Raw genomic sequence first — 15,515 nt, 5'->3', positions numbered from 1 at the left:
TACACACCGGGTCTGTCCAGGGCAATGCAACCCCTTCCAAAACCAAAGATGGTAAATCCTCAGATACAGAGGGGGCTCCAATCCACAGCCACTCTGTTTTACCAGGGTTCAGCTGAAGCTTGTTGCGGCCCATCCAGACCCCCACAGCCTCCATGCTCCGCGAAAGGATGGTCACGGCATCACTCAAGTCAAGCATCCACTGATGTTTTCTTTAAGGTGCTGTTGTTTGGTTGCTTCTGTGTTTTGTTTTGTTTTTGTTTCTTTTTGCTAGTCTTTGACTGAAAATAAAGATCCTGATCCTGGCATCTGAATATGTTTTCCCAGGCCTTCATGGCTACTCTACCCAAGTGCTAGTCTGCAGCATATTTCTTGACTGCTGGTTCCTTTGCTCTTAATACCCAATCCTAAAAAGCAGAAGTCAAGGACCACTTCAGCATCTTCACTGTCAATTCTAAGGCTGGTTTCTGTAGCTGTTGTCATTAGTCTGGCCTTCTTTAATCTTATTCAGTTTTTTTCACTGTTCTCCTTGATTTTTATCCCTAGAGCTAGCAGATTATTTGCATTTTCAGCTATCACAGCAGTATCATCACCATAGTGCAGGTTACTGAAGTTTCCTCCTCTAAGTTTAAAACTCTGCTTCTTCCAATCTTGATTAGGTGCCATCGAGTCATTGTTGACTCCTAGCGACCACATAGATTTTTTTCATATCTTTCAGGTCTTCTACTGTGTGTTCATTGCCTTGCTACTGGTTGTCCTCTTCTTCTCTTTCCTTCTATCCTTCCAGCATTAGAGCCTTCTCTAGAGAGCTAGGTCTCAATATATATTCAGCACATAATGTTGAATAAATAAGGGGAGTGCATACAGCCTTGTCTCATTCCTTTTGCCAACCTGGAGTCAGTCTCTATTGCCATGTTCTGTATATACTGGGGTTTCTGTCCTGTCTGTAGGTTTTGAAATTAAATGTTTTGGGATTCCATTTTCCTAAGGACTTTCCACAACTTGACATGGTCAACACAATCAAAGGCCTTTCTATAATCAAGACATTTCATATTGATTTCTTTTTGGTATTCTTTATCCAACATGCATGAACTATAATATCTTTTTTCTCAGCCTTTTCAAAAAGCAGCTTGAACCTCTGGCATTTTCCTTTCTTTGTAGGGCGCTAATCTGTATTGGATAATTCTAAGCACTATTTTTCTGGCATGTGAAATTAAGGATATTATGTTATCGTTTGTACACTCTGTTAAGTCTCCTTTCTTTGGTTTTGATATACAGACTATCCTCTTACAAACTCATCACTGTTGCTTTATACGGATATGGCTTAGAATGCTGCATGTACTAGCTGCTGTGTTTTGTAAGCTATGATTTCTGTTTATCTCAGTGTGAGAAACCTATCAGTGGAGGTTGTTTAATAAACCACATTTAAGCCAAAGTTGTGCAAACTTGTCTCATGTCTCTAGTGTGTGAAAACTTGAACTCCTACTGATTTAATGTTCCTGTCGTATACTTTCCTTAGCAGCAATACAGAAGCAGTTTTCCTCTTCCTCTTCCTCCTCCTGCTCCTGCTGCTCCTGCTCCTGCTGCTCCTGCTCCTGCTCCTGCTCCTGCTCCTGCTCCTGCTCCTGCTCCTCCTCCAGCCCAGGCAATTGCTCAAAGGCACCCAAAACAATTATTCAGAAGACTGAAGTAAGGAGAGATTAGTGAAAATAGAGTGGTCTATTACAGCAAAGCCATCATTGAATACAATTTATGGAATACAAATTACTTTGTGTGTGCTTATTTATTTATTTATACATCACATTTATATAGCCACCCACGTCACACAAAGTGACTCTGGGAGGCGTACAACAATTAAATAAAATAACGACAGCCTTTTAATCTGACTATTACTATTACTCAATAGAGTGGATAGCTAACAGCTCCACTAGGTAGATCAGACCAGGGAATCAACTCCACAGGAAGGCTAAAACTACTTTTATTGAGATTGGCTATGATAACAGAAACTTGCAAGCCTAACTGTGTTGTACCTCTTCCCCTTCTTATAGTTCAGTGAATGAGGGAGGCCTCTGTCTGAACTGCTTCTGAATATTATCTCATTTCTCAGGTCTTAAACCATGTTTCAGCCCTTTTTGCCTAGGTAACAGTGCTTGCATATTTCCCTCAAGGTCATCTTCCTTACTCTCTACAACAGTGTTGTCCAAACTTGGCCACTTTAACTTGGCTGGCTGGGGAATTCTGGGAGTTGAAGTCCACTCATCTTAAAGTGGCCAAGTTTGGACAACACTGCTCTACAATAACTGCCTAAACTAAATAATTCTGAGTCAAGTGAAAGAACAACAAATGGATTCTTTAGGCTGGATTGGATGTCTGACTGTACTTCTAGTGCCAAAAGGTAACTGGCATACTGTGTGCATTTGGCTGAGGGGAGGCCAAGATGCCTTTTCCTTTTTTCATCTCAAGCAGCAAAATGCCTTGGGTTCATCTACATCCTCCTAAAAACATTACTGTACTTTGGCCAGCATTACTACTCACGTGTGCTGGTAGCCATATACAGCAGCCTATACAGATGTTCACAGTATTAACAGTCTCTGTATCAAAACTGAGCATTATTTTTTTCTTTCTTAAAAATGTTACAGTGTTATCCTTTTCAGAAAAAAAGATCAGGATTTCACCGACTGGAGAAATCAGGACAAAGAGATTAATCCATGGCACAGTTAAATCTATGAAGCAATGAAATTTTATTACAGTATAAGGTAATGTGAGGTATTCTAAGGTAAATTTTATCATAAGATATTATGATTAGGCATAAATAACTATTGATTCACTTTTTGTTCACACCAAGGTTATTGCTAATGCAGTTGGTTATTAGAGATTTTGGCCAGGGGGAGTGGAACTTGGTCCCCAAATCAAATATTCCTCTCCTGGATGCCAGTGAGGGAGCAAAGGGGAAGAGAGATCTCCATCATGACCTACTGAAAGCTTCCAGGATAAGGCTGGCTTCTGCAAGAGATACATCCCTAACTAAGGCTGCAATCCAATATGCGCTAAATGAAACTTGTGTACTGGGATACACTGCATGGTAGGTGGAATGAGAAATTCTGATTTTCCTGTATCATTTTCTATCACATAATTAATATGACAAACAATCCTACCTACACTTACTGGGAAGTTAAACCCCAGCCTCTAGGATACTGTGAGACTTCACTTCAGAATAGGCAAGCACAGACAGAGCCCTAATTTGGGGTTATGGTCCAAAAGTGTAGACAAAGAACACCATTTTCAATCACCATCAAGATCCAAGAAATCTAGGGAAGCCTTTCTCTTTTTAAGGAATCTTTTAAATCTTCAGTCAAACCCACATCCCCAAGAAAAACAGATTAACTCAGCTGGGAGAAATCAGAGCTCTTTCCCGACAGCCATTTTGAAACCGAAAGGATCATTTTCATGATACTATAAGCCAAAGCTGCTTTTCCAGGGTTTATGTGAGGTGACCCTGTCGCAGGCGTCTTTTCCCACTCCCCCTGCCCTGACTGAGGAGGGGAGGCAGCCCCGAATGAGAAAGGCTCCCTCCGCAAATCGTCTCGCCTAAATCGCCCACTGATGCTGAGGAGGCTTGCCAATGTCGCGCTGGTCAGTGAATGGAAGAACCTTTTCCACCAGGCCCGACTGTGCACCCACCGCTAATCACACAAGCCGCTCAGGGAACAGGAAGGAGCTCCTGCCCTCAGCCCGCCTTTACCAACCTGGAGTCCTCCAGATGTGTCGGGATGGCTGGGATGAGGGGAGGGAGTGGCCCACCCTTCCAGCGGTCCCAGGTTGGGGGAAGCTTCATTCGCCTCCGTCCCACTAGTCGACGGGATGATTCGGGATGCAGCCTGTGCAGCACCGCTCCCTCACCCCTTCCTCTTACCTGTAGTAACGATCATCCTTGTAAGGGGTGAGATCCTCTTTGATCTCCTTATAGGTCTCTTTGATCCTTTGGCAAATGTGCTTGAGCTCGCCGCAGAGCGGGTTTTCAAAAGCGGGATAATCGGCCTCCATTCCGACCCCGATATTAGAAGGCTCTCCTGCTCCAGCCGCTTTACGTCCGTCCCTTCCTTCGCTCAGCCATGGAGCACCGCCAGTCCCGGGGCGCCCGAAGCTCTCCGGGCTGCCGACAGGGCCGTCGAAGGCCACAGAGACTACCCGGGAGCCCAGCGCTGGAATAAACCCACTTCCCTCTGTGCGTCTCTCTCTGCCTCGGTCGCTCCTTCTCGCTGAGCAGAGCGCCGCTGCTGGCACGGAAAGGAGTTTCGTGGGAAGCCGCCGCTCGGTCTGGGAGCGTCCTTTGGAAGCTCGAATTTTGCGCGGCAGACTATCTGGGGGAGAGGGACTTTTGAAAGGCAGACAAGGTAAAACCAGGCTGACAAAGGCCGCAATAACTTAGCCGAGAAAATTGTGCAAACCTTTCCCCCATTCCTTCAAGCTTAAAAGCCTTAGGATGCCCGGACCTAGCGGAATTTTGCGGGGTGGGGGTGGGGGTGGGGGATCAGCACCAAGGATAGCGCCACAACGTCCTGTCCCAACGCGGACGCAAGGGACCTTCCTAGACATTAGAGTCAGGTAGAGGATGCCCTCGTTTGGCCCCGGATCCCTTGAAACACAGCCACACGGACTAATAACCCGTCACAGCCTTTTCAGTCAATTGTTGATCCTTTGTGTTAGTTCTTCAGTTCTTGCTTGGTGTACCAAAAGAAGTGCAGTTTCTGTTATTACTGGAAAAGTGCCTTCTAGCAGCATTACAGAAGGACTTAGCTGAAAAGACCGCAGCTCAGTTGCTGACCAGGACTGACAAGTGAATTAGCTATGTGACATTAAGTTGGGTTCAGCTCTTGGTGACTACCTGAGCTAAGGTTCTCCACCTCCACCTGTCTCCAGCAATAATCTATAGCCCTTCCAAGGACAGTGCTGTAATCTCCTTGATAGTAATCACCCATCTCCTCATCCATTGTCTTCCATACTTCTACTTCATTTAACTTGCCAAACACAATTGGTCTTTTTTAGATCCTCTCATATCTCACATCCAAAGTATGCAAGCTTTTGTTGGCTTATCTTTGCTTCAAGGAAGTGTGTGTGCATGCGTGCACCTTCAAGTCAATCTTGACTCCTGGCAACTGCCTGGACAAGTCCCTGCAGTTTTTTTGGCAAGATTTCAGAAATGGTTTGCCATTGCCTGCTTCCTAGGGCTGAGAGAGAGTGACTGGCCCAAGGTCACCCAGCTGACTTCATGCCCAAGGCAGGACTAGAACTCACAGTCTCCTGGTTTCTAGCCTGATGCCTTAAACACTACACCAAACTGGCACTCTTTCAAGGAAGTACTCAATCTTAAATTTGCCCAAGACTGATTTACAAGGTTGTTTTTTTTTTTGGCAGTCTACATTACTCCTAGAAACCATCTTCAAATCCATAATCTGAAGGTGTCTGTCTGCTCTTTCTCATGTCCTGCTTTCAGAGCCATACATTATTACTGGAAAGATTATTGCTTTGGCTGTCTGTTCCTTGTTGTTAGAGAAATATTCTTATTTTCAGGATCCTAAGTCTGTTGTTTCCTTCTCTTATGGTTTAACTTCCTTTTGTTTTTTCAACACACACTTCCCATCTCTATCTATTCTCAAGCCTAAGGAAACAATACATTTCTACCATTAGTCTTGGTAGTCTCAGCATTCTGGCATGTTTAACACCAATATCTTCATTTAGTCAATGAAGCAATAGTAAGCCTTCAGTTTAAATTCTCTTGCTTTTCTGTTATCCACCTTAAATTAGGTGATCTTGTGTTCCTCTCCCTTTAAAAAAAAAAAAAACCTGCCAGGTCATTTGGCATTTCTCTACCCATGTATAGCTCTATTCTTTTTCGTAAGATCTGAAGCTAAACTTTATTTGCATAAGGAATTCATATCATGGTTCAATCATTTTCACATTCTTTTGCATTACTTATACTAATCTTTTACAATCTGTAGACCATGCAGTATGTATGTATGTATGTATGTATGTATGTATGTATGTATGTATGTATGCATTTTACATGAAGCTGTTTGCACTTTAGCTGCCTCCTCTGCTGCAGCTCTAAATAGTTTGGAGGGTGTTTTATCTATACTGTACATGGTGCCTTCCTATTTGACAACTGATCTGTTGTCTGTTGAACCTCACTGTCTATTGGAAACAGTTGCTGAATATATTCTCTCTATAAATGGTTCTGTTGCTCTAGAACCTCATTTGTAAAGGGTTTCAGCATAATTTTTCAGTACTGTTATCTCTTAACTTCATTTGCTTTTATTAGATCTCTTCTGGTTGCTCTTTATTATCCTTACCTTGATTATAAATTTTCCTGTAATTTCTTTATTTTCTTAAAATCATTTTTGGTTCTTATTTCTTGATGTATTACTTGTTGACATTTTTCAATGTCTTTTCTCGCCCTCTGTTGTTTGACATGGGAACTGAGTGTTCAATAATTATAACTCCTTCTTGTGGGATCTTTCCATAGCTTCCTTTTGCATACATTCAATGTGTACTGAATGTGCTGCGTGGATCTTATATTTTGATTGTGTGCATTGTTTGTGTGCAGGTCAAGTCTTGAATTTCATCCATATATTTAATAGCTATAATTCACAGTCAGTTCCACAACCTGCATCTGGCAGTGTTATATATGACTGGACTGTACTTCTCCGTCTTCCATTTCCTATTACACAGTTGATTTGATTCCACTGTTGTGAATCTGATATTTTGGTATAGGGTTTGCTTATTTAAGAATGCTGCCCAAATAACAGCGGATTTTCATGCATATTGTCAACCTCCCTAATTTCTAATGCAGGATGTCCAAACATTCTTATTATATGTGTTCCTAATTGTATTGGGTATATTTCTATTAACCTTTGCACTGTAGCTTGCTTTTATAAAACTTTTTATCATACATTAGTACATTAATTAAAGTCACCATTTGTACTTTATTTACCTTATCTTTTTTATAATATTGTATAGTCTTTACTTTTGTATTGTTTTATTTTTTTTTTCCATCGATGTTTTAACTTCTATCTTTTCTATAAAAGCTGCTAAGAGGCTTTGTTTGATTGCAGTGGCATAGAAATATGTTTAAATAAATAAATAAATAGATATTGGATTTTTTCCCCTCAAAAACTAAGCACAAGAAACCTGTAACAAATGAATGATGTTTTTCTTACGATTATTTCTAAGAGTTTTACTTCTGATGAGCCTTGAAAGAAAATGTTTATTATTGCTTACCAAGTTCTTTGAAATAATAGGAAGAATTGTAGCATTCTTAGATATGCTTGAATTATACTGTTGCTTGCCTCATTTGAAGAATGCCACATTGCAAGTATATGTGTTTTGAAGAAATTACAACATCTGAACATGTTGAAACTTAGAAACAAGGAATCTCTTTGTCCAACTGCATCACAAACACTTTCACTTCATATTTATTATTTGGGTTTCCATGGTATTCTTAGATTTAATTTAAGATTGGATTCTCCTCTGTGTCTTAATATTTGGTGAGAAAATCAAATAAACTTTGCATTTATGTTAAGAATTTTTATATCACAACAGCAACATACAGCAGGGTGGTCCACTTCACCTGCTGTTAAGTTTTCTAGGAGTAGGTGTCAAGTTTCAGTTGTAGTTCTTTGACATTAAATCTGATTCTAAAAGAAGTAATCTAGACCAACTAACTTTGGCTTTGGAATTAAGAATATGCAGGGTTACAACTCTCTGTAAGAGGAGAAAATTTGCTGTTCTCCAAAATTTGATTATGGCAAATTATTATTTTAAGATTTATAAGCTGAAATTCTGCAGGAGTGTCATCAGGTTTGATCAGTGGGGATGTTAGAATGGACTACGGAAGTCCATGTAAGTCATTATGAGTAACTAGCCAGTATAAATATTCAAGCTTTTCAGTCTACGTTAAAGCATAGGAAGATGAAGGTAAGCTGCTCAAAAAGAGGCAAAACCACATCAGAGATTCTCTAGCTTGCAAAAAATTTAATAAGCAACACCTGGACAAGTCTTACAGTTTCAAATCATCAAGGAAAGTAGGGCAACCAACCCAATTTCAATCATGTAGACAGTCAAAAGTTTGGACAAACCACATTATTGAAGGGAAACCACTTAATACTTTCTAGGTACCTTCTCCATAATCTATTACACAGAGCACATAACAGGAGAGGCATATCAGGGCACAGTTCATAATTACAATGAAAATCAGGTCTGAATGGAAGATTTTAAAAAAAGAACCAACTATTTCCAAGGGCCATTTTAAAAAATTGTAGGTGCAGCAATCGTTAGAGAAATATATCCATTTCTCTGCAGAATTGAGAATATCATGCAGGTTATGCATGTTTAGGAAACCTACATTATCTAGCCACATACTTTTGTAAAAACATGGAGAAAACTGAAGCCCAAGATGAAGCAAAACAAAAAAATAAAACTCCTGCTCCTCAAACAATAGTACAAAAATGAATAAAGAAGCAAATCAAAAACATTTATCAAAATTAGAGTACCCAAATTTTGCATTTATTAACAAATGCATTTTTTAACAAAGACCACAGTGCCTCAACCAAACTATATCCCCATGCAATTCTACGATACAAAAATTGTATCAACAGCAAACAGCAAGTTTTAAAAAATTTTCCCCACAAAGAAGAGGGGAAGAACAAACTTGGGGGGTGGGGGGAGTCAATTAAGGTGGAGAGAGAGAGAATAATAATTTGAAGATCCTCCTAACTCTTCAACATACTTCAATTAGGGGTCAATGTTGCATATAATACATTGGTTTAGAAAATCCAGACTGTATCTACATATAGACCTGAATCAGATTATATTCCCTCTGCAATAAAGGCCCACAACTGCAACATGGAATGTAGTCCTTAAAATTATGTGTTTTAATGGTTTAGTTCTTCCAATTGTGTTTTGAAACTTTTGACTTGAAAAATTCTTGTGAAACCACTGAATTTCCAAACAACACCTCTACTTATCTCTATAACAAGCAGGGACCATCAACTAAATGTTTTAACCGGCTGCTTCCTAGTTTGAGTGCTTTGCTGCGGTAGACGTTACGCTACGAACAGGAAAGACAAGTCTAGTAGTACATTGGTCCCAAAGTGCTGTAAGGAATAGAAGAGGTAACCACCATTTCTTCTGTCTATCATATTCATTTCTACCATAGGAGTCCCCTAATACAAAAACTGATTCTGATTTTTTTTTCCCTTCGTAAATTTCTAGATGCATATGAGAACTGTTTTTTTAGGAGTGCCACCAAACATTGTGAACAGGACAAAATATTCTGCTGCTTCACTTGTCTATGATTCGCTGCAACTCCATTTAGAATGATTGGCATACAAAGGTCTGTCTTTACATAAATAGTGAAAAAAAAATTGGGAGAGAAAATGAGAAATGGCCAGCTATGCAGGCATGGGATACCGTACCTAAACCTGCCTAGGTAATTACCAAATGTGACCACTAATTGCATGCCCGTGAGATAATTATCTCACTGCTGGAATGCTTCAGTCAAGTCTCAAGGCATACCTTGTGTATACAGGTCTTGAATAGCAAAGAAGGAACACGCAAGGACGACACAGGTCTTAATGTATATTTTACCTGTGCGGGATGTTACAAATACAGTACTTTCTCTGAAGGGGGCAGGGTTTATTTATTTTATATTCCATTTATGTGCATCCACATAAATGGAATATAAAATATCCATCCTTTCTTCTTTCACTATTCAAAATCCACATACAGTACAGGATTCTGATCAAGGCAAGATTCAATCCAGCAGTGCTTAGATTTATTAAAGCTTGTGTCAATTGCCTTCAAAATATGCCATTGGGCCAGCTTATTCATCAGCCAGATGAAATTGATCTATTGTAACATTACCGCACCTTAATAAGTAAAATAATGACTCAAAAATCCCTATATTTTATTTGAGTAAAATCTTGAATCCAGTGATGCATGGAGTACCAAATTTGCTCAAACAAGCCTACAGAGCTGGAGTTTATGGGCTCAAGGATTTCCTGCAAGCATCTCCTTACCTGTGCTCTATTTTATCCTTTAAGTTATTTGGTCTTTCCAGTTTCACAAACACAACAAAAATTATAACACCAAAACACCTCTAATTTTTGTACATTTCCAGAGACTTCCTTTCCAATAAAATGTTTATGGTAAAGCTCAGATTCTGCATTCTCACCTAAATTTGCCAATAGTATATGAAAAAAACATAAGAGAGATCTTTTTAAGACAATAAAGTGGGGAAATTATCACAGATGTGTATTGTAATGTTAGGTAGAGTAAGAAAGAAATCATAAGGCTTGTATCATTCCAATAAAAAACTGGAGTGCCTTATACAACCCTGTGTCCCCTTTCAACTATACATAGTATTAAACCATTGCTGTTAATAATTTATTTTGCAGGAATAGTTTTTTTTTCTTTCTTAAACATCAACTCATAGAGCAGGACTTAGTATTTCTGCATTTGCTTTTCTTTGTTTCTTTGGGATGGGGGTGGGGGTTTCTAGAGATTAGATTGGCTCATGGTTAACATGTTCAGAACTCATTCTATATTTAGACAAACATAGTCTGGTACCCCATTTCTCCATCATTAAGTCCTAACGGCCTTACCTATCAAGTAGCACTGTAAGTCTGAGTCTAACTAGATTTTGCCCTTCCTGTAATGCCTAAGAGTGATGCTAGCTCAAAATTACTGTGGGACATTAATAAGTGGCTATTTTAAGTGGCCCCAAAATGTCAAATACTGACACAAGCTGTGAACATACCAACTGTTGTCTCTGGGGTTTAATTTTGAAGTATTGTGTATGAAGCTTTATGTTTCCATGATGAATGGTATATGACGCTACCCAGTCCCACAGGTCAAGACACTCAGAGTCTTCAGAAACGGAGCAGCACCCAAGTAATATATAAATAAAAATAATCATTTCCAATTAAAGGTTTCATATGGGTCTAAATGTAATCTCAATTTCACGCTGTAAATCAAATATATTGTCATTATATTTGTTTATAAGGCATTGTTTATAAGGACTGTTGGGGACAATATCCAAATGCAGCAATGCTTAAGCTGATAATTTCTTAGAGGTGAGTGGCCGTTATCAGTAAATTCAAATGAGAGGGTGTTCAGAATGGTTCCAGAATATAATGACAAAGTCTACTGCAAATGTCAGTTGTCCAATGTTTTAGCACAGTTTCTTCAGGGACAAGATGGTTCTTTGCTAATTGCTCCACTAGAAACATACTTAAGATCTGCAAAATATTTTAAGCAGTCCCTCATATATTTTGGTGCATTTTGAGATGTTTCTTCTTTCCCTCCTCCTCATCTTTTCATGCTATTAATGAACACCAGGAATCTGCCATAATTATTATAATTACTGGTCTTCTTTCCAAATTGATTTACCCCAACTAAGCAAAATATTAAAATCATTCATTCTCCTGTCCCTCACTGATTTGGGTCCATGACCCAGCACTTTGTCTTTCTCCTGCCTGCCTTTACAATTTGCTGAAGTCACTTCATCTCCTCTCCACTCCTGTAATTGAGTCAATTAGTTGGGTTGCTAATTTATACCTTAGATCAGTGTTTCTCAACCTTAGCAATTTTATGATACTTGGACTTCAACTCCCAGAATTGCATTCTAAAATATTTTTACATGACTCAGAACTCTCATTAAAAATCTTTTGTCCAGGAACAATGATCTTCCAATCTACAGACAACTAACAACAAAAATATAGTTGTTAGAAGAGACACATAAAACATCTTGATTGGTCAGAACCAGGATTGCTGTTTTATTCATTTATTTATTTTACCAGACTTACTCCTAAGCCTTGAACAACTTGAGAGACAAAATTGAGCATGTGAAACCTTTATTCTGCAATAAAGTATCTGTTTGGATTCTTTGCTCAAAGAACACAGCCACTCCTGCATCCGGAAGAACTGCTCCCCAGTATTAGAAGATTCCTTTCACGATGGGCTTGCAGAAGAAAAGGGGAAATGGGCAAAATTTCCCCTGGGTCAAGGAGAAGGGACAGTCTGTGCCTAGCTACCATTGGTTCCAAGCCAATAAAGCCAATTACCTTTGGACAGGCAATTCAAAACAGGAGGGGGGCGGAGGGCAAAGCTGTTGCTACATGGCCTGTGTCTTGCAGGAAAAGGCAAGGTTAGGGATGCTTTGAATCAACTGCATGGGGACAAGACAGCCTATTTGTTCTGCTTCTTTGTCTGATGAGTGAGGCCAATAAAGAAGTATGCTGATTCCCCCCCCCCCCCCAAGTATGCCTTTTCTCCAAGAACTCTGCAAACACTATGGTGGTCTAGGGCTGAAAAGTCGAACATGGGAAGTTATCTATTTATAGTTCTGTGTATTGTGATCATCCCATATGGTTGTATTAAGTAGAGAATGCAGCATCCAGATAAATGCACCTTTAATTTTTAACTATTATTTTATGCAATTTTAAGCCTTTTACTTCTAGAATGGAAATAATACTGGATAAAACTGCAGAAGCTAGGAATAATGCAAGAAATGAATAGCAGTTTCAGCTCCTGCAAATTTCCTACCCCCTACTTGTTCCTTTGTTAGTAGAATTTGTTTCTACTAAACAATAACAAAAGTCTATTTATGCTATAACTATGTAATTTAAGAATTCCTAGTTGTGGAAAATATGGGACATAACATTTAGATTATTTATGATCACATTGGTTTGTGTATGCTTTTCTTTCTAGATAAAACTTCTGCATATGTTACCAGAAAGAAAAAAAAATGTGGTTTTCCTGCAATCTGCAGCAGGGGATCTGTTTTGGTTTGCCCCCTCAAAGCCAGGAAAATAGGAGCCTGATGAGTTCATGAAACAGACTCCCCCTCTCTTAAAACCATATCTTTTGAAGTAACTGTCACAACCTTCAACACATAATAGAAAATTCATCAAGAAGAAATAGTCTCTCTCGCTGCCTAAAGTTAAATAAAATACCATTACATTCTCCTTCTGTTTTGGCTTTCAAACCATTTACTGGAGCACTGTCACTCCAATTTATCACCAAATGGTGATGCTCAAACTGAAGAATAGAGAAAAAGGAAGTTTTCTCCATCTATGGGGTTCCATTTGTCAATCAGCACAGACTTGGCTGGATATAAACCAGGAACTTTCTGATTTACAATTCAGCATCCTTAGTGGAATCCAGATGGCAGAATATCAAGAGAAGAGGAAATTTAGTTTTCCCTGACCCCAGTCTAATAAACTAGTTTTGACCTTATCCTGTTAGATACCTCTGTTCCATCCAATTTTTGCCCGTAATAGTTCAACAGCGATCATAGTACTGTTTGGATCTTTAACTATCTCAGGCTTGACTCCCTCCAGTGAAACACTAGACTACCCCTTTCTACAGTCTGCTTGTGTGCATCCATTCGTAAATCTTAGCCTTGCTCATGTAGCTATTTCAGTCCAAATGCTGGCTCCTGATCTGATCTTGGTTCCACTCAAAATACCCAATCTGATTAATTGCCTATCGTTCACTCTTCACAAAAAGTGCTCCAGTTTTTGCCAATATCCTTCTGGATTAGTACTGTAATGTTGTGGAACTCAAATTGCTCAAAAGTTACATTTTTATTTATTTAGTTTGTAAACATTGTTAAGTGAGGACCAGCAGATGTAGCTCTTACTTAAATGCCACACCAAGTCATATGTATCCTACATTCATACAAAAATCAATACAAATATTTCAAAACAACATGTATCTGCATGCCTCATTCCCTTGTCTCCCCCCCTCCCACCCCCAGTTTTTACTGTCTGGTACAGACTCATAATCCAGATCACAGATCACAATGAAAAGAAAAAAAACCACTAGCTTCTTCAACACAGCATCTTTTGCAAACTACCCCAAAAGTAACAGCTTTTCTTTTGAAGAATATTTTAGAAATTAGATATGGATTTCCAACGAATCTCCATCATGCCCACAGTGCTCAGCTATCTGGGAAGAAACACATGTCTTCAAGTATAATATAGCATTCTTGGTCTTTTTGCTGTTATTATTGATGTATATAATACAACAGGTCCAAATTGGGGGGGCAGTTATTTCTCCGTTTTAGAAAGAACAGAACGACATACTGCAGTTTATAAAAGAAAGACAAAACAGGAAGGAAGGAAGGAAGGAAGGAAGGAAGGAAGGAAGGAAGGAAGGAAGGAAGGAAGGAAGGAAGGAAGGAAGGAAGGAAGGAAGGGCAGTCTTTTAAAATCCCTCTATCAGCTTACATTAGCTACTTTTTTGCAGCAAACACAGAAGAACCATCACAACAAGCCAAAAGCCACGTTCCCAGCATAATACTGAATAGATCTCATCCTTCGCTTGCCCTGAAAAATCAGCAAAATATTGATTCAAATAAACTTAACCCCAAACCAAAGGGTCCCCACCCATCCCCAAAAGTGTTTAAAGTTGATGCCTTCCTTCGGGCACTCGCAGACTTTTCCAGTTGCATTTCCACCTTTCCTCCCAGATTCCTTTGCGCAAAACTCTACTAGGCCTCCACCCTGACATTTCCTGGGCTGGCCCTTATGAGAAAGCTCCATTGGGTGGGTTTTTTTTGTAATCCTCTCTAGGCTGTTTTTCTCTTTTCATTTCAGACGTTGAGTCACATTAGCCAAAGCTACTGCAAAGGCCTGCACCGCTGAAAATGGATATTGAAAGTCCAAGATATAGGCATTGCCATCAATCCGCCCAAACTGCATGACCTGAAAGGGGGGGGAGGGGGTGGAGAGGGGAGAAAAACGAAATTAGTGTCTGAAGGTAAACAGGAAACAATAACTCAGGTAAATAGAAAGTGGGCTATTAAAGGAAGGAGAAGCTCATGATCCTTTGTCTTCTACCAAGAATTATATTCATGTGGTATGAAGTTCTACTGGAATAGCTAGGGCTTTCAAAGAGACGTTTCTTCGGCAGCCATTTCAGCACCAAGTTCTTCAATGGATTCAAACAACTCTATTCTGGACTGAACCATGGCTTACTGAATATATCAAAACTGAATCTGCACATACTGCTAAGCCACAAAATAGTGTTCCCTAACATGGGCAATCTCCAGATGTGTGGATTTCAATTTCCAGAATTCCTCAGCCAGTGCTAAGAATTCTGGGAGTTGAATTTCACATATCTGGATGTGGAACAATGGTAGGATTCTCATACCACATGAGGCCAAAGTCAAACAAACCATGTTAGTCATTTTATTTGTAATCATTTGTTTTAATTTTAAATCTTGAAGCCATTTACAATAAAATGTTCTACTTCAGCCTAGTCTGGAACTCATTTTAAAAACTGAAGAGTATGATTTCTATCTTTTAAGAAAATAACACTGGCTTAATTTTGAAAACCATTTTGTATCAGCGTTTATGTACTTTCTATTACTAAAGTACACAATGCAGCAGCTCTTACAAGTGACAAAAAACAACAGTCAGAATTTCAGATTCATACACTTTCTTCTTCAACAC

The 15,515-nt window shown here is 39.3% G+C and overlaps 2 protein-coding genes across 4 annotated transcripts in view; both read right to left on the bottom strand.

Moving 5' to 3' along the window:
* TMEM181 (transmembrane protein 181) overlaps positions 1-4,213 on the bottom strand; it is a 35,503-nt gene extending 31,290 nt beyond the window's left edge. The window contains exon 1 of one of the 2 annotated variants that reach the window (XR_015796492.1): positions 3,911-4,213. Coding sequence is in view for 1 of the 2 variants with exons in the window: in XM_025165275.2 (XP_025021043.1) it covers positions 3,911-4,041 (131 nt within the window). In the remaining variant the exon portion in view is untranslated. The remainder of the gene's footprint in view (positions 1-3,910) is intronic. The other variant, XM_025165275.2, reaches the window with a different exon arrangement.
* An 8,080-nt stretch (positions 4,214-12,293) lies between these two features.
* TULP4 (TUB like protein 4) overlaps positions 12,294-15,515 on the bottom strand; it is a 97,759-nt gene continuing 94,537 nt past the window's right edge. For both annotated transcript variants that reach the window (XM_088142571.1, XM_088142574.1), the window contains one exon: positions 12,294-14,765. In XM_088142571.1, the coding sequence (XP_087998697.1) occupies positions 14,649-14,765 (117 nt within the window). In that variant the 3' untranslated portion in view covers positions 12,294-14,648. The remainder of the gene's footprint in view (positions 14,766-15,515) is intronic.

Source organism: Python bivittatus, unplaced genomic scaffold (genome assembly GCF_059951505.1).
Source record: "Python bivittatus isolate LINGU-HERP-01145 unplaced genomic scaffold, Pbiv_v1 ctg000020_np1212, whole genome shotgun sequence".
In the NCBI taxonomy this organism is placed as follows: domain Eukaryota; kingdom Metazoa; phylum Chordata; class Lepidosauria; order Squamata; family Pythonidae; genus Python; species Python bivittatus.
The sequence above is the reverse complement of the archived record's forward strand: the minus strand, read 5'-3'. Positions and strand labels throughout refer to the sequence as shown.